Source organism: Pteropus medius, unplaced genomic scaffold (assembly GCF_902729225.1).
Source record: "Pteropus medius unplaced genomic scaffold, Ma_sr-lr_union100, whole genome shotgun sequence".
NCBI lineage: Eukaryota > Metazoa > Chordata > Mammalia > Chiroptera > Pteropodidae > Pteropus > Pteropus medius.
The window spans coordinates 21,561,695-21,582,189 of record NW_024349803.1 but is presented as its reverse complement, the minus strand read 5'-3'; the positions used below and the strand labels follow the sequence as shown (position 1 = coordinate 21,582,189).

At 33.6% G+C, this 20,495-nt stretch overlaps 1 protein-coding gene and 1 pseudogene across 1 annotated transcript in view; one reads left to right on the top strand and one right to left on the bottom strand.

The window, feature by feature from the left end:
* DOCK3 (dedicator of cytokinesis 3) overlaps positions 1 to 20,495 on the bottom strand; it is a 313,424-nt gene that overhangs the window by 247,003 nt on the left and 45,926 nt on the right. Inside the window, exon 2 of the mRNA XM_039837883.1 lies at positions 10,407 to 10,490. Coding sequence (XP_039693817.1) covers positions 10,407 to 10,490 — 84 coding nt within the window. The remainder of the gene's footprint in view (positions 1 to 10,406; positions 10,491 to 20,495) is intronic.
* Positions 17,544 to 17,662, top strand: LOC120582615 (uncharacterized; annotated as a pseudogene).

Here is a 20,495-nt window from a genome sequence, read left to right as displayed (position 1 = left end):
CTAAATAAATAATGCTGTAAAGTATTTCTAACCTCCCCAGAGAGACTGGGTTTATGAAATTAAATAACTACAGTCTGAAGTTTCTTAATATAAATGGTGTTCATCCTAAGAAACATCGGGGAACCAAAAGTACATTCTCTTGAATAGCTCTCTTAAATCATTTTCTGAAAAAGTAGAGATATAAATAAAAAAGAAATACTCTTACCCATGTAACAGAGGTTCAAATTAGTGCATGCATTAGTATCCCATGTTTTCCTCTTACCAGTGAAATGCTGATACAGTCTTACAGAGATTTGCTACTGCAACAGAAAGTACAATCACCGAACTGAAAACCAAAATGAATGAATATGAACATGAAGAGCCTCTAAACTCATGGAAAGTGACTAATTTTTCCAACATTAAACAGGAATGATTTTTTTACCATATAATCTGTCCATAGTGATTGCTGATAGAACCTACACTATTTGCATGACAATTACGACTTTACCCACAATTCCTTTGTTTCAAAAACCACCAATGAATTTCTCATGCTTAAAACTGCAGCTGTTTTAACTGACTTTTACTAATAATTCATTTTCAGACAAAATACTATCTAGAGCTATCGATCCACTGGTAGTCTTTCTACTCATGACTTAAAGTAAGATTTCTACCAAAATCAACCACATGTAGAAAGCAAATTAGGATTAGGAGAGTTAAAATAACCCAAAATGTCTCTTTTGATTTACTGTCCCAAAACAAAGAATGACCTAAGAGAATAAGCCTATTTTTTTAGCCAATATAGTTTATTACTGGGTGTACATTTTTTCATGAAAAGCCAAACTAGGTTTCCTCTAAGCTAGGTTTAAATATTATTTATAACATCATAGTCGTCAACACAAGAAATAAGTGTCACCACTGAAAAAAGTTCTATGCTAAAAAAGCCAGGAAAAAAACTAGTACCAAGGAAGCACAAAATGCAGGATATAATCCCACTTAAAAAAATATCCATGCAAATCATAATCTCTCTTTAAAAAAACAACTTATCTGTAAGGGATACCACGAGGGAACCAAAGATGAAAATGACAAAATAATAGAAAAGTTAAGTGGGAAAACAATGGTAAAACCAAAGGCTCTAAGATATTAACTGAACCCTGAAAAATCAGATTTGATTTTAGTGACCTGGTGAAAGCATGTAGTGATTCTGTGGCACAGATGTCTAATAAAAATGTTTGCTTATAAAGCTGTATTCCTCCAACCTTGCCTCATTTTATGTAGAAACAATCCCATACTGTGTAAACTCCTTTCACCCAAACATTATAATGCTAGTGGCGATCACTGAAAATGTGACACAGACGCATCTCATCAACCTAAATGTTTTTGATTCCATTTACTAAAATTCAATAGTGTATATACAAAAAGTCTGCATTAAAAATATCATAAACCTAGACTCTAAAATGACACTTTATAAAATGTGATTAAAAAGGTAAATGAAACTAAATTCCTAATTGAGATGTAATATTAAATCCTACATTAATACTAAAATCACTAAGGACTTTAGAATTTAAGAGTTATGCAAAGTGTATTCTATTTAACCAATTAGACCACAAAAGAGATAAAAAATATATAGAAAATAGATTTTTAAATAACATATAAGCAGATTAGACTGAGGAGCAAGAAGCGAATTGTAGATTTTAGAAATTCACTATATTTTCAAAGATAATAAAACTCATAGAAATGTAATATACTGTTTAAAGATAATTAATGTACAAAAGATAGAAAAGATTGAGAATACTAGATAATTGTCAAAGAAGTAGGACAGTAGCTGATTACTATGTAGGTTTACTCACCAACCACTATGCAAAAGTGTTCAGTAAGTACTTATGTGTGAATAAAATGAGATAGGAATAAGGCTTTACATTTGTCAAGTTAACTCTGGATTATATCTTCCATGCCTTGGTCATGTCAAACACACTTTGTGTATAAAAAAAAAAGCCAGTTCAAACCTGATTTTTTTAAGAAAACCTGTTTTAAAATTTAATCCCATTAGATTAGAAAAGCAATCAGTAAGAGAAATATAAATTGAAGAAAAAAGGCTGTTTGGGAAATATTCTGGGTCTTGTATGTAAATACACATATTAAAGATTAATTCACCTGAAAGCTATGATTACTTAAACATATAGACAAAATAAAAAAACAGTGGTCGCCTCTGCCATGCTCTGTGCTAGGTTTTTTCATATCTATAATATCGAACACTGCGGAATTCCATTTTGTTAAATATGCAGTTACTTAGGTTGTGAAGTATAAGTCACCCAATGTATGTGAAGTTATAGTACTGAAAAGAGATAACAGTGCCACCACAATTGCTACTGACAGAGACGCTGCAGAACAGTGACATCAGTGTTAACCCAAAAGAATGAAGCCTCTATATAGATCAGGCCATGTGACAGTCAACAGTCAGCAGTCCTTTATAAAGATTCTGGGTCCAAACCAATCAAGCCAGATGAAAAGCATCAAATGCAGTCCAATAAAAGTACCCCAAAGAGAAGGTTTCAAACTTTTTATTTTAAAGGTGTAACATACTCTTCCTGACAGACATTTTTAAAATGCAAATTTATTTGCCCCCACGGCCCCCCTAACCCTGGGATAATAGCTGCACAGGAAGTAAAGACAGGTAAACAAAAAGGCACAATTTCTCTCTCATTCCATATCATGATTAAAAATAGTTTAATTAAAAATCATGGTTTATTATAAAGAGCAGACTAGTTGAACCGCCATTAAAAAACAAAAACAAAAATACAGTCAACTCTATAGTTCTTCCCCTGTTCTGCCCACCAAGAAGAACCAGACATCCCTCTAGCGCCATACCATCAGAAAACCACAGGGTCACTCCCTGGAAATTGGACCAGACAGGCTCAAAGTACAGGGACCCACACTTTGTTGAGGACAGAGAAGAGCATCCCTACTCCTACTGGGGTGCCAAGACAATGGCACAGGCTTCTAACCCCCATGCATAATACCAGAAGATGACTCCTTCAAGATAATTAAGTTTAAGAGAAAGTCTTAAGGCCAGTGGTAGTTGGGCTGGGGGTGAGATAAGATCCTCTAATGAAATATAAAAATCACCTGATGAGCCACCAGTGTGAAACCCTCCCCTCCTCGGCCTCACACATGCACAACAAAGGCTCGCCAGTCATTTAAGCAAAGCCTCTATCACAGAGCACAAAGAGCAAAACAGGAAAAGGGGTGAGGAGAGGAGACTTGGAAGAGAAAGACTGCAGCCAAAAGAATAAAGGTTAAAAAAAATTTTTTTAAGACTTCAAGGTGTAATAGCTTCAGAGAAAAAAACATATTTATACCTAAAAAGAAAAAGAAAAAAAAACCTAGATAGCAAGAAAATGCTCTTGTAAAAGGAAAATATAGAAGTGAAAACAAAAACCCAGTAGGTATAAGAGATGATATTGCCTATATATCCCAGAACAAAGAACAATGAGATAAAGACATAAAAAAATAAGGAAAAAGATCGACTTACAGACTCAGCCTAGACAGGAGAGGCACCATTCAAGTAACAGGACTGAAAACTAGGGGGAAAAAAACAATAGGAAAGAAAAAAATCCTAAAAATAATGAAAAAAATTTCTCCTAAAATGGTAAAATATTAATTTCCAAATTGAAAAAGTCCAATGAGTGCTCAGCAAAATAAATGGGAAGAAAAACAACATATACCCAAAGTTATGATTGTAAAATATCGGAATCCTGGAAATATAAAGCCTAAAAGCTTCCGGATAATAAAAGAATCAAACATTCGAAAGCCATCTTAGTTATACAACAGCAAATGGAGCAATGCCTTGGCTTTGACATGTATGAAGACAAATAATTTTCAGCATAAAATTCCATACCCAACCAAATTATCAATCAGGTAAGAGAGCAAAATATTTTTTATGCATTCAAGCTCTTGAAAAAAATTTTACCTTCCATAGCATTTTTCCTCAAGAAACTCCTAGAAGATTTCCTTTCCACAAAAATTAGAATGTCCTTTAAAAAGGATGAAATAGAATCTAGAAAACAGAGGGCCCAACATGAAAAGAGACAAATGTCATTCCCAGGATGTGTCTGAAGGAAAAACCAACACCAAGATCTGAAACATTTGAGTGGTCTGATAGTAGTTCTATTGAGGAATTTGGGGATAAACGGACAGGTACATGAAAAACTAAGCAAATTAGAAAATAAGTCAAATATTAATTCTAGAGAAAACAAATGGCAATAGAAGAAATGAAAGTATATTATATAGACCAGCTGTAAATTAATCATAATACGAATACCAAATACTAATTTAACAAGGATGATAAGTATATTGGAAGAATGTAAGAGGTATGTTTGTATATGTTTAGAATGGGAAAAAAATAACAGAGCTAAATAAGTAAGAATAAAAAGGAAAAAAAAAACTAATAGAAAATAACCATGTTATATCTTCAAGTTTTCTTTATTAAATTATTCTGCTGCTTTTATTTTTAGATTTTTTCCCAGCTTTATTGAGATATAACTGACATAACACTGGGTAAGTTTAAGGTGTACAATGTGTTAATCTGATACACTTATATACTGCAATATGATACCACCACTGTGTTAGCTAACACCTTGTCACAGCACATAACTGCCACTTCTTTTTTGATATAAGAACATTTGAGAGCTACTCTGTAACTTTCAAGCATGCATATAATACACTATTAACTATAATCACCATGCTATACATTAGATCCCTCAATTTATTTCTCTAACATTCTCTTGTTCGTAGAGAATCAGAATGTTATAAATTTTTTGCTACTACACACAATGCTATAGTTGTCCTCATGTGTATATATGTAGAATTTTCTTCAGATCAATGTCATTCAAATATTTTTTACCATGGCCCAGACTTAAAATATATTTTAAATCACAATCCTATACACAGAAAACTAAAGCGAATCACATGAAAAAAATTTAATGATGCTACATGCCATTGTTCCACTTACCAATTTACTACTCCTCAGCATCAATCTACACTTCTTTATCCTGCTTTTTAACACTGAAGCTGGAATCCGTGATGGTTAATCCTATGTGTCAACCTGAATGGGCCATGGAGTGCTCAGATATTTGGTTAAACATTATCCTAGGTGTGTCTGTGAGTGTTTTTAGATCAGATTGAATCAGTAGACTGAGTAAAGAATATGGTCTTCCCCAATGTAGGGGGCCTCATCCAACCCACTGAAGGCCTGGATAGGACAAATAGGTGGAGAAAGAGATTGTGCTCTCTGCCTGCCTATCTTCAAGCTGAGACATTTGTCTTCTCCTGCCTTTGGACTTGGACTCAGACTGGAACTACACCATTGGCTCTCTTGGGTCTCCAGCTTGCCAAATGCAGATCCTAACTTCTCAGCCTCCATAATCATGCGAGCCAATTTCTTATAATAAATCTCTATATATATACTATACATATACATACAATATACTATACTATACATATAGGTGTGTGTGTGTTATTCTGTTTCTCTGGAAAACTCAGACTAATACTCCTTTGCCAACTCACTCGGTATTAGGCTTTGTCAACAGACATTACTAATGGGATACTGAGAGGCTACAACAGGAAGAAGCATTCCTTCTCTGTTCTGGGGTGCTGCTGCTTCATACTGTCAGCACCCAAGCCAGTTGACTGGCATGTTGGAAGCCCAGTGGTGCTTGCCTCAGCCACCTTTACAGACAAGCTACAGTTCTTATTCTCTGGAAGTTTCTCCATCTGAGAAGATGCACCTATGGACCAGCTCTGGCTCACTCGCCCCTTCGCATAAGTTTTTCTGCTACCCCACAGGTTGCTCCTATGGACCAGCCCTAATCCATGCCCTCTGGCAAGTTTCACCATGAACAAGCTACATGTTCCTATGGCAGCCATGATATTTCCAAAAGGACCTGAATCTTAGCCTTGAGGTGGGGAAGTTATTCTTTTAAATTCTTAGCTCCTTGCTCGTCAGCTCTTCCTCAGCCCTAGAAGTACTAGCTGATTTCTGCATTTGCTACTTCTGTATCCCTTTAAAGCTTCTTTAACTCTTTGAGTAGTTAACCACTTTTTTCTAGTTAACAATTATTTATAATTTTAAACATTCCCTGTTTAAATAGTGTGATTTCTGTTTCCTGATTGGATCATGACTGATACGCAATATACTTTTGATATTTTTTATTCTACTCTTTTTTTATTAATATTGATAGCGGAATTTGTAACCTCATAATGATTTGATGGAGGATAGCTTAAAAAAACACTTCTTTAAGGTATAAACTTTGGCATTAAACTGCTAGGTCACAGGATTATCTACACCTAATATCAGCAGTGTATAAGCATTACAACTAAAACGTATCTCTGCCAACATTTGAATATACCAGGCATTTTACTCTTCTCAAACGAATGTGTGTGGAACTGTCCATCATTCTGGTTTTAAGTTGCTGTTCCTTGACTGTTGACAAGATTAAGTATTCCTGTGAAGTTCCTGATCATATTTTTGTTCACTTTTCTATTCACTTACTATTTATTTTCATTGGTTTATAAGAGTTCTTTTACATTCTGGTTGTCAGTTATAGCATTGAAAAACTTTTTTCCAGTCTCTAATGTGATTTTCGTCCTTTTTTTACATTAATCTATTACACTGATGCATAATCTATACAGTGAAATGCAGACTAAAATGTACAGTTCTATGAACTCAGACAAATGTAACACCAAAGTAACCCATATTTCATCAAGACACAGAACTTTTCAATCACCCTGAAAGTTCCCTCATGCCTGTTCTTCAGTCAATCCTCTCCCAGAAAAAAACACTATTCTGATTTCTATCACCATAGATTTATAATGTTGTTTGTTCCTGAATTTCATATAAATGGAATCATACACAATGTAATCTTTATATCTGGTTCTTCTGTTCAACATCATGTTTTTAAGATTCGTCTATGTTGTTGCATCTTTATACTATTATCAATTTTTTACAAAGTTCTTTATTCTTAAGTAAATTTTTATTGATCTGTAACATCCATAAGTGTGCAAATCATTAGTCTACGGCTAAGTAAATTTTCAAGGCATATATACACATATGCCTACCACTCAGATAAATATTTGCAGCATCCCAAAAGCCATTTTTGTCTCTTCTAGTCACTAGCGTGCACACACACCCTTAAATTGATACAGAAAGAAAAACAGATAAATTGTTACTACACACAACATTACAGATATTACAGATACACTCTTGGCAAAAGAAACAGATATGAGAGTGGTTATTTAACCACTATTTTGACAAATAGCACCAGCTACTAGTTTTCATTGGTTCTGTACTTTATATACATGGAACCATAACAGCATGAACACTTCCATCTAACTGGCTTCTTCTGTCAAGAGTGTATCTGTGATATTTGTCTGTATCATGTGTAACAATTCATTCATTTGCCTCTATGTATCACAACACATTGTATGTATATACCACACTTTACCGATTCTACTGCTGCTGAACATTTTGGGTTTTTTTCCCAGTTTGCAGCAATTATGAATAAAGCTGCTACAAACATTTTATACATGTATTTTGCTGTTGAATTTACACCTATGGGCAGAATTGCTGGATTGTAAGGTACATGTACATTCAACTTTCATAAATGATGCCAAAGAGTTTTTCGAAGTGATTATCCCATTTTCTCTGCCACTAACAGTGCACAGGATTATCAGTTGTTTCACATCCTCACCAGGACTGGGTAGTGCCGGTGTTTTGAACTGTAGTCATTCTAGCAGCTATGTGGTGGTATATCACTGTGGTTTTATTTGCATTTCCCTGATGACTGACATTAAATACCTTTCTATATGTTTATGAGCCATTAGAATATGTTTCATGAGAAGCCTACTCAAGACTTCTCCCTATTTTTCTATTGGATTGTCTAATTTTTTCATTAAAAAAATTTTTTAAGTATAGTTGGTATACAACCTTATATTGGTTATATTACTTTCAGGTGTACAATATAGTGATTTGACATTTTTTATAACTTACAATGTGATCGCCCCATTAATTCTAGTATCATCTGTCACTGTGTAAACTTGCCCTAATATTATTGACTATATTCCCCTTCCCTTTTCATCCATTCGCCACCCATTTCCTTCTGGTAACCATCCCTTTGGTCTCTGTTTTGTTCTGTTTTTAGATTCCACATATTAGATTGTCTTATTTTTGATTGACAGTAGTTAAACAGAAGTCCTTTGTCAAATATCTCTCTCACCCTGACTTGCCTTTTCCCTCCCCTTAATGGTATATTTGGAACAGATCTTCATTTTAATAAAGTATAACTTATTTTTTCCTTTGTGGTTAGTGTTTTCTGGATCTTTATAAACGATCTCTTTCTACCTCAAAGTCAAAAAGAATATTTTCCTATGCTTCCTTCAAGGTGAAGGTTTACATCTCACACTTAGCTCTGCTATCCATCTGGAATTGAGTTTGAGGTATATGCTGTGAAGTAGGGATCAAGATTCACTGCTTTGACTATTGAACCAATACTATTTATTTAGTATTGGTATATTGGTATATTTAGTAGGTCATCATTTTTCATTCCAATTGGTCCAGCATCACCTATTATAAAGAATATCATTGTCCCATTGTACTGTAATTATCACCTTTTTTCATATATAACTGGACGATATACATGAAAGTCTTGTTTCTAGACCCTCTACCTTGTTTGTTTATTCCATCTTTGCCCCAAAACTATAATGTCTTAATTTATAATAAATCTTGATATCTGGATGTATAAATCCTCCAGTTTTATTATCTTCTTCATGATTGTCTTGGCTCTTTGTAACCTTTTGCATTTTCATATAAATGTTAGAATCAGCTGTTCAATTTCTATACCAAAAAAAAAAGCACCTGATGAATTTTTGAGATTATAGTAAACCAAGATCAATTTTGGGAGAACTGACATCTTTACAACAGTGAGTCTTTCAATTCATAAATATAATAAATCTTTTCATTTACTTAGATATTCTTTAATTTCTATCAATAATATTTTTGTAGTTTTTAATGGAGATGTCTTGTATTTTTTATTAGATTTATTTCTAGGTATTTTATGTTTGTGATACTATATAAATAGCATTCTTTAATTCATTTTCTAATTCTTTGTTGCAACACGTAGAAAAATGTGTATTTAAAATGCCATCAAACTTGTAGCCACCAAACTTGCCAAATTCCCAGTTTTTTTTATAGATTCTATTTAATGTTCTACACTCACAATTATAACATCTACAAATGATAGTTTCAATTTTATCTTTTTATTCCTTATGCATTTTATCTTTCTTATCTTACCACTCTAGCTAGTATCGCCAGTACAATGTTCAACAGATATGGTGAAAACAGGTAACCCTGTCTCCTTTTCATCTCAGTGAAAAATCCTTCCATGTTTCACAACTGAATATGATACTTGCTGTAGGCTTTTTAGTAGATGTCCTTTGTCAGATTAAGAAAATTGCCTTCTATTCTTATTTTGCTAGTAAAAAGTCCTTTAAATCAAGCACTAAATTTTCATCATGAAGGGGTGTTGATTTACACTTCTGTTTTTAGAAAAATTTAAATAAGTGCTGCACTAGAGCTCCCTTTCCAGAAAAGCGCACGCCCAAACTTATATGGTTCCTTGGGTCATGGTACGCTGAACTTACTCCCATATCCACCTAAACAGTAGCCAACTGGATCAGAGCTCCACTTTCATGTGCACTGTCTCCATAGCAACACCGCAACATTTCAACTCTGCTGTATAATTTGAGATGGCTTCTAGTCATGCTGAACTGCTAGCCTAGGCTGCTCAGGTCATTTCCTATGGTATCAATTTTGTTTTTGTCAGTGCTCTGATTTTGTGTGACTTCTCTTAACTTTATTTTCCCATATATCTTGTTGATGTGAATGACTATTTTGAAGAATGTTATTTTTCAATAATGCATAAATGTTATAGCAGAAATACCCACATATGTCACAGAAGAGGATAATAGTCAAGCCAAACTTCATTTGAGCATATTTATTGCCTTGTTTTAATTATGACTAATCATGCCCAGCCAATCACACAGAAACATACAAAAGAACTGATACAATTCAATTCTATTCAAATGCAGCTAAGCATGGTGAAGATTATCTATCTGACTTAGGAAATCAAAAGTAATCATTTGACATAGTATGTAAAAATCATTTTCTGACAGCCAGCAAGTTAATTGTTGCTATGAGAGTCAAAATAGTTCATACCTTTATGAAACACAGATCAATAAGTATTTTATAACAGTATATTATAATGTGGTTAGTTATGGTTTCAAAATGATTGCTTATAATCTGTTACTATATCTATATAGATATAAAACAAATATCCCAAATGATCACTATGTGTGTGCTTTACAGGCCCACTTACCTTCACATTTTTCAAGAATCTGGACTGTTTCTCCTATTTCTAAGACCAACCCTTGAGGGACAGATCCTCGAAAACTGCATATCACTAGAAAAACAAGGATAAATACATCAATTAGCATTTTTAAATATTGAGACAGGGTCAGTGTCCTTGAACTTAAGTACTAAATCTTCTTAAATATATATTCTCCTTTCTTAACTAATCATCTCTCAAATATGTAAGCCCCTAATCAATATTTTGAAAGGTGATATTAAGTAGTTCAGGACATTGAAGTACATTTTAGCAAAATTACTATTCCTGAGTGGTATGTGCATGCATGTGAAAGTATTTATGCAAAAATATTCTCTCTCTCTTTTAGTATGACTTGTGTCTCTTTTAGTATGACTTGACAAAAAGGCACAGTGCCTTTTTGGGCAACTGTGCATCAATTATTTAAGAAAATACTAACACTGGAAGCTTCTTATCTACTATAAAAAGATAGGTATTTTTACAAAGAATCACTAAATAAATATGATTCTGCTTTGAGAAACAGAGTCTCCATAATAAAAATAGAAACAAAAATTAATGAAATAAAAAGCAGATGTATAAGAGATGATCTATTGATATCAAAATCCCGTCTTTTATTTTTAGAAAATTGATAAATTGATTCTAAAATTTATGTAAGATTTCAAAGAACCAAGAATAACCTTGTCAATATTACAGAACTTATATTACCATATATCAAGCATTACAATCTAAAATTGGTTCTTTGAAAACACTAACACTGGTAGACACCTAGGCAAGACCAAGAAAAAAAAAAAAACAAAAGTTATAAATTACCAATTATCAGCAATCAAAACTTTAAAACATTAATGTAATTAATAATAAATTATATATAAAATATTACAAAAAACTTTATACCAACAGAGTTAAAAATTCAGAACAGATGGACAAATTTATAGAAAGATAAAACTCATTAAAAACTGACAGACATTAGAAACTGGAATAGTCTTATATCTATTGAAGTGATTCTTTAATTAAAATCTTCACACAAATAAAATACCAGTTCCTATTACTTTACTAGTAAATCTGTCCAAACATTTGAGGAAGAAACAACACCAATCATAAACTCTCTCAGATAATAAGGAAAGAGGAATTCATTTGGAATTCAGCATGATAAAATCTGACAAGGACATTATAAGAAAGGAAAGTTACAGGCCAATCTCTCTCATGATCAAAGATGCAAAAATCTTTTTTAAAAAAAATCAAAAGCAAATCAAATCCAACTATATATAAAAAGAATGATACATCATAACCAACTTGGGTTTATTACAAAAATGCAAGATTGATTTAATATTAGAAAATCAAAAGTAAAAATCATATGATCATCTCTATAAACGCAAAAGAGGCATTTGATAAAATGCAATGTCCCCTCATAACTAAAATTCTTAACAGACTAAGAATAGAAGGGAACTGCCTTAATCTGATAAAGGTTATATACAATGTGTCCATAGCGAACATCAAATACTTTGGTGAAATACTGTACATTTTATCACTAAGGTTAGGAACAAGAAGAGGATGTCCACTATCATTTCTATTCAACATTGCACTGGAGAGGCAACAGTGCAGAAAAAAGAAATAAAAGGTATGTATAATGACTAGAAACAAAGAAATAAAAGTGTCATTCTCTACATGTTTGAATATGTACTTAAAAATATGAAAGAAAATAGAGCTAAACTATAGCAGAGAATATTTGAGTGTAGCAAGGTTTCTAGATACAAGGTGATTTTTTTTAAGTCTTTGTAGAAATAAACAATTAGAAAATGAAATGTTTTAGAAATATACCATTTATAACAGGATTAGAAATGCCAAGTAATTATTAAAAAATCTAAGAGACCTATGGAAGAACTCTTTACAGAAAACTGTTAAGATATTACCATTAAAGATGTTAAAAGCCTAATAAATGAAGGTATATATCATATTAATGGGTTGCAAGACTCATAGTATATATAGATTTGCCCCAAAGTTATCATTAGAGTCTATGCGATCCCAACCAAAAACAGGTGTATTAATATATTAAATAATATAGAAAAATCTCTATTAACTTATTAACTAAAGCAAAGAAGTGCTAATTCTAATTATGTTTACACGTCTGAAAACTATTAACCAAGTTTTCATTAGTGCTTGACGTAAACGGTAAAGTAGATGAAAATTTCAAGAGTAAAATTTAAATTTCAAAAACAAGAAAAATCTGAGAAACTTCACAGCCAAGAGCAGCCTAAGAAGATGCAAAAACTAAACATATAGTGGTATCCCAGCTTGAGATTCTGGAATCAAAATAGCGGGGGGAGAGCTTAAAGAATCTGAATAAAGTACAGGCTTTAGTTAATAATAATAATGCATCAACATTGGTTCACTGTGACAATGTGTCATATTAATGTGAGACAGTAACAAGGGAAACTGGGTATAAAGTATGTAGAAATTGTAATGTATCTTCACAATTTTTCTAAAACATAAAAACTTCTATAGGAAAAAGTTTATTAAAGATAAAAACATTTCAGTTCAAATCTTAGCCTTGTCATTTACTAGCTGTGTAGGCAGATACTTAACCTATCTGAACCTCATTTTCTCATGAACAAAATGGTCATCAAATCATTTAAGTCACAGTCATTATGGCATTAATGGAAAAAATATATTATTAACAGAATACCACAATGCCAGGCTTATAGCTGGTATACAACAAATTGAGGCCATTATTTGCAGGGCAAAGACATTACATACACTGCAAAAAAGTCTTCATGCCTTGACTGAATCAGTGAGTGTACTAGTTAATTCTATTGAAGGTGTTGTTGGGAGATTCCCACAACAAATATTTGGGACATCTTATTCTTACCAGCTTGGTACAACAAAAACTATATGAACTGGCCAGTAAATACTATTAAATACATAATCACTGATTTCCTATTAGGCTATAGAAGGTTGTGACAGGCCACTGCTCCTGCTATAACTATTTTTAAAATAATAATAAAAAATCACATGTTTTGTAGAGAGATCGGAGAACTGTGAACATAGAGAGATTTAAGAAACTAAATTTCAGAAAGGATAATCTCTTCTTAGGTGAAAAGAGACAGCAAACTACTCTGGACATTTGAGACATGGACAGATCAAGTCTGCCACAAAGGGACTCTTGCTAGACTCAAAAGAAAACAGTGACGTTCTTAAGAAATATGTAAAGTGGCATAACACAGTAGAATCTGGAAGAGTCCAAAGTGCAGAGCTAGTACTTCCACATACTGCTTAATTTCCAGAAGAAAAACTTTTGCTGAGTGGGTAGGTAGCAGGCTGGAAAGGAAGAAAGAGGTCTCTGGTTTCAGGTACCAAAAGTCCTACTAGAAGAAGAAACCTACAATACACACACAATAAATCACACTCTCAAGAAAATTTGAAACCAGAGGTGAACGTAAAGTAACTGATGGTAAGACCTAGCCCCAACCCAGCTCAAAACACCCTTGATGTAGAAAAACACATGCCTTCTCTGGGGGAAATGATATTCACTTCAGTCTCTACTGCACGTATAAACACAAGGCCCGGCATGAAATCTGAGATAATATACTGAAAAAACTGAAAATGTGGCCCATGCTCAATAAAGTCCAATAACCATACCCTCAAATGACCCAAATGCTGATACCAGGATAAGAGAATTTTAAATGGCTAATATCAACATGCTGAAGAATCGATAAAAGATGAACAAAATAAATGAAAGAGGAAATTTAACAGTTTTAAATCTCTAAGTTAAAAAAATAGAATTTAAAACTAAAAATTAGAATATTAAAAATTGCATATTCACTGATTGGGCTTAACAAGAAAATGAGCAGGGCTGAAGAAAGTATGAGTGAACTCCAAGACAGGACAATAGAAATTACCCAAACGAAACTACAAAAATTAAAAAAGAATGAAATAAAAAGTATAACAAATATGTGAGCTAACAGCATCTCCAACCCATGCGTAATTAGAGTCTCAGAGGGGAGAGAGAGAATAAAGCAAAAGAACTATTAGAAGAGATAATGGCTAATAATTTTCCAAAGATGATAAGATGCTTACATTAGAAAAAAGAAAAATCTCAAATCAATTATCTAACATCCCACCTTAAGAAGAAAGAAAAGAAGCAGTTTAAATCCAAAGAATGCAAACAAAAAGAAATTTAAAAGATCAAACAGGTGAAAAAAAAAAATCAATGAAACCAAAAATTGGTTTTTTGAAAAGATTTCTACAATTGATAAATCCCTAGCCAGAGTGACTCAAAAAAAAACCTTCTACCAAAAGACTTCCACAAGAATGTTCTTAGCAGCTTTGTTCACAATAACCCAGAACTGGAAACAACTCAACCATTTATCAAGAAGAGAATAGATAAAATACACGATACTGATACAATGCAATACCACTTAGTGATAAAAAATAAAAATCAACTGATACAAGAAACACAATGGATGAATATCACAATCATTATGCTGAGCAAAAATGTTAGGTACAAAAGTGTACATACCACATAGCTCTATTTACAAAAAGATCTAGAAGAGGCTAAATTAAGGTGAATAAAATCTGAACACCAGTTGCTTCCAGAGGAATATGGATTGACTGAGTAAGCACAAAAAGAACATTCTGGGAAGACAGAAATAGTGCTGGGGAGTGGGTTACATAAGTCAAAACTGTACAATTAAGACTTCTGAAATTCAGTACATGTGAACTATACCTCAAAATGGATCAAAGACTGAATGTAAGAGCTAAACCATAAAATTCTTAAAGAAAATACAGAAGTCTCCATGACCTTAAACTAGTCAATGCTTTCTTATATATGACATCAAAATCATAAGCAAGAAAAGAATAAATAAATTGAACCTCATCAAGCTTAAAAACTTATGTGCTGCAAGGACACCATCAAGAAAGTGAAAGAAGACCCCCCGGGGAATGGGCAATTTTTGCCTATCAAACACAGCAGGTCCCTGAACAGTTTCATTCAACATCTTTTCATAACTTTGATTGATGGGGGGAAAGGAATCGATTCTTGGGCAGGACCACTGGCCATGTGGAGTGTGCACGTTCTCACCATGTTTTCTCCAGATACTCTTGTTTCCTCCCACATCCCAAAGATGTGCACATTAGGTTAACTGGAGTGTCTAAACTGTCCCAGTATAAGTATGACTGAGTGTGGGTTTGTGGGGGTGGGTGTGTGAGTGAGCCCTACAATGGAATGGTATCCTGTCCAAGGCTGGTTCCTGCCTTGTGTCCTGAGCTGCCAGGACAAGCTCTAGCCACTCATGACCCTGAAATTAAATAAGCAGGTTGGAAAATAATAATCTTACTTGTTATTAATTTTCTTAAATGTATGTATAACACATTTATTTCAATGTTTAATATCAGAAGTATTTCTGAGTCTTTATTTAGATGTTTGGTGATTTTTGTGACCAGAAATATGCCATAGGAACTTAACTCTTGTTTATGTCAATTAGCCTATAATAAAATTGGTTTCATTCTGTCATTTCGCTTAAAGTCAGTTTCCAAGAACCTACTGACGACATTATGTAAGGACTTACCATACAGTATAAGAATTTTGCACTAGAATAAAGAACTTTTACAATTCAACAATAAAGAAAAACAATTTAAAAATAGACAAAGGCTCTGAATAGACATTTCCCTAAAGAAGATACACAAATGGGCAATAAGAAATAGCCAAAGCAACCTTGAGAAAGAAAACAAAGTTGGAGGTATCATGTGCCCTCATTTCAAACTATAGTACAAAGCTATAATAATCAAAACGGTAAGATACAAAATAGACACACAGAATGGAAAGTAATAGAAAGCCCAGAAATAAACCCTTGCTTATATGGTCAATTAATGAGAGAGACAGACAGACAGACAGACAGAGACAGAGAGAGAGACAGACAGACAGAGAGAGAGAGACAGAGAGACAGAGAGAGAAACTGGATCACTGCCTTACACAATATACAAAAATAAACTCAAAATGAATTAAAGACTTAAATGTTAAGACCCGAAACCATAAAACTCCTAGAGCCAAACATAGGCAGTAAATTCTTTGACATGGGTCTTAGTAACATAGTTTAGATATGTCTCCTCGGGCAAGGGCAACAAAAGTAAACGTAAACAATGAGACGACATCAAACTAAAAAGCTCTGCACTGCGAAGGAAACCATTAACAAAACGAAGAGACAATCTACTGAATGGGAAAAGATATTCATAAATGATATATCCGATAAGGGGTTAATATCCAAAATATATAAGGAACACCTTAGTTATATTAATGGTGGTGAACATATACATGGAGCAGAAAAAGGCTTAGTTGGACAAATTAACAAAGTTTGTGAAAATATAAGATATTTAAAACCAATGGCTATTCACTGTACTACTCATCAGCAAGTACTTTGCAGAAAATGTATGACTCTTCCACGTATTACTACCATTAGTCAATAATGAACTTCATTTGCTCATGGACTTGATCGTGTTTATTTCTGTGAATTTTTATAAGAAACAGAGTATCTTGATTTGTTCGAGTGCACAGCATCAGGAAGGCTAGTAGCAATCAAATTTTATGGCAAATTTATTGAGCTCAGAACTGTGACTGAAATTTTTCTGACTGAAAACTGCCCTTGACCACTATTATTAAATAACTCAACCACTATTATCAAATAATAAATGGCTTTGTAAATTAGCTTTTGCTTCAGTCCTGATGATGTTTCTTAATAAATACAACTTAAAGCCATGCTTATTTTTGAAACTTAGAGTAAAGTCATTTCTATGGCAACCTAAATCACAACTAATGTCAAGCTGCTTATATATTCCCATACTGTCAAAAGTTCAAATAAGATGCAGGATCTCTATTCCCACTCAAATTTGCAGCAAATATATTTTTGTGCTCAAAGTACAGTTCTTGCAGAGTTTTTAAACTGCAATGCACTGAAAAGAAAATTTCCATATTTCAAAATCCATGTAATGGTGCAACTAAGGAACTTCCACCCAACCATCAGTTGGAAGTACTTTAATCTGCAATGTAATGACATGCTATATGGCAAATAACAAGAGAAGGTATTAAATTCCATAAATGCCTTCCAAGTGATGAAGAGTCTCAAATTAAAATATTTACCTATTGTCTACAGCCACGCTACCCTGAGCAAGACCGATCCCATCAGATCTCAGAAGCTAAGCAGGGTCGAGCCTGGTTAGTACTTGGATGGGAAACCACCTAGGAAGACCAGGTACAGTAGGCGTAAATAATAATAAAAAAAATAAGAAGAAGAGATTGTAAGTTGACAAGGTCCTTGCAATCTGTGAGGTCAACCGAGGGTTGCCTTGCCTAAAAAAATAAATTAATAAAAAATTTTAAAAAAATATTCACCTATGGATTGACATCAGTATTTGGCAATACCTATCTGTCTGAAAAGGTATTTATGAAGATGAAAAACAAAATCTCATTATGGATCTGCATTAAGAAATGAACTGCAACAGTTTTTGATCATAAGGAACATTAATGTTGAACACCAATTAAACAAAATGTCAACCTACTCATTAAATGTATGTAACCAAAAGATTTGTGCTCAGTTATATTTTGAATTTCATCAATAAAATGTGTACAAATTTGCTTCCTTTCTTGTTGTATAACTACCTCTAAATATCCTCAATTTTGCCTATTGGCCCATAAAGTTTACAATGTTTACTGTCTAATCCTTTAAAGAAAATACTCCCATTCTAAAGAAAAAAATAGTACCAATGCATTGAGTATTTGTAGCATTTTGAAAAGCAAATGTGTGACAAAAGTAGCACCAAGTCCAGGAGGGAGAAATTTATAGTGTTGCAAGTCATTACACTACACGAGAATTTAGTATTTGTTCACTGACTGCCTCTACTTTATGATCACTGGGTAGTTTTTTGCCTCTTCACTAATATATTTTAGAACTACAAAACACACTCTTCTTACAAAGAATTCAAAAAGCTTCCTAGGAGTTATCATTTTCCCTTTGATAACTTCCCTAGAAACAGGAAAGAAAAGTAAAAGCACAAAATTCATTCAAAATGGATCAAAAACCTAAATATAATACATGAAACAATAAATTGCATAGAGAAAAAAAACATAGGTACTAAACTCATGGACCTTACTTTTAGAGAGGATTTTATGAATTTGACCTCAAAGGCAAGGGAAGTAATAGCAAAAATAAATGAATGGGACTATATCAAACTAAAAAGCTTCTGCACAGCAAAAGAAACCTTCAACAAGACAGAGGCAGCCAACTGAATGGGAGAAGATATTTGCAAACGACACCTCCGATGAGGGGCTAATAGCCAAAATATATAAAGAACTCATACAACTCAACAATAAAAAAACCAAACAATCCAATTAAAAATGGGCAAAGGACCCAAACAGACACTTCTTCCAAGAAGACATACAAACAGCCAACAGACATATGAAAAGACGCTCAGCTTCACTAGCTCTCAGGGAAATGCGAATTAAAACCACAACGGGATAACCGCCTCACGCCTGTAGGAATGGCTGTCATCAACAGGACAAGCAATAACAAGTGTTGGAGAGGTTGTGCGGGAAGAAGAACCCTCATACACTGCTGGTGGGAATGCAAATCGGTACAACCACTACGGAAAACGATATGGAGAGTCTTCAAAAACTTAAGACTAGAATTACCATATGACTCAGCAATTTCTCTTCTGGGTATCTGTGCCCCAAATTCGAAAACATTTACATGTAAAGCTGTATGTGCCTTGATGTTCACAGCCGCATTATTCACAGTGGCCAAGACGTGGAGACAATCGAAGTGCCCTCTGATAGCTGACTGGCTAAAGATGTGGTGTACATATACAGTGAAATATCACTCAGCCATAAGAAAAGATGAAATACTGCCATTTGTGACAACATGGATGGATCTTGAGATTATCGTGCTAAGTGAAAGAAGTCAGACAGAAAAAGTCGAGAACCATATTGTTTCACTCATACGTGGGATGTAAAACTAAAAGCAACCACCAAAGACCAAACAGAGGCTCATGGACACGGACAACAGTTTAATGGTTACCAGAGGGAAGGGGGAAAGGAGGGAGGGAGGTAAGGGTAAAGGCAGTCAAATGTGTGGTGACGGAAGGGGATTTGACTTTGGGCACTGAACACACAATGCGATATACACATGATGTATTATCGAACTGTCCACTTGAAACCTTTATAATTTTATTAACCAATGTCACTCCAATACATTTAATAAAAACAGTAAAAACAAACGTTCTTATGGGTACTGGGGTTTTTATCAAACCATCAAAATATAAGAATGAACATGTGTGCTCATTATTGCTATTGTGCATGTAATTGCTGCTATTCCGTGGTATCATAATACCCTCAAGATGGAAGGACTACTACGAATTGCACCTAACATTTATTTAGATAAACTGTGATGCCTATGTATTCACTGAACTAAAACTGCTTATAAAAACTCAACTGTTTTTAAGCTCTGTCAACAATCATGTTACAGACCCAAGGACATATGAAAAAGTCACTTCAAGGACTTTTTTTTCTTAAAAATAGTTTTAATGCAACAAGTGTACCACATTATCACCTTAGTCTTACTTTAGAAACCCACAAAAATATTATGAGTCTGTTACATATTTTGTTTTCTCTTATTTCTAGGTTAAAAGTATAGTAAAAGAGTTTGAATTTGAAGCATTATCGCACTGCTATTTCAATTAATCCTAAAATGATTACATTAGATGAGAAACCATCCCAACAGTTATTTTTGTGTTATGCCAATAAAAGGAAAAAGAAACAAAATGTGACTCAAACTAAAATAATTTATTTGGCTTAAATCTTAGAGTAGACTTATATTCTTAATTAAGTTTTGCTAGGGCCAATAATGAGATTATTTTGTATTCCTTGAGCTGGATAAGGGGGTGACGTACCCTGGGAGTAAATGGATAGTAAACGAAATCTTGCCTAAGGCACACAAAAATCATTTGGGCATAAATAATGCCAAAGTAATCCACACCTCTTTCTCAACTGATAATTAATTAACTATTATTTTAGCACCACCTCATGCAAAGCAAGTGAAGCAC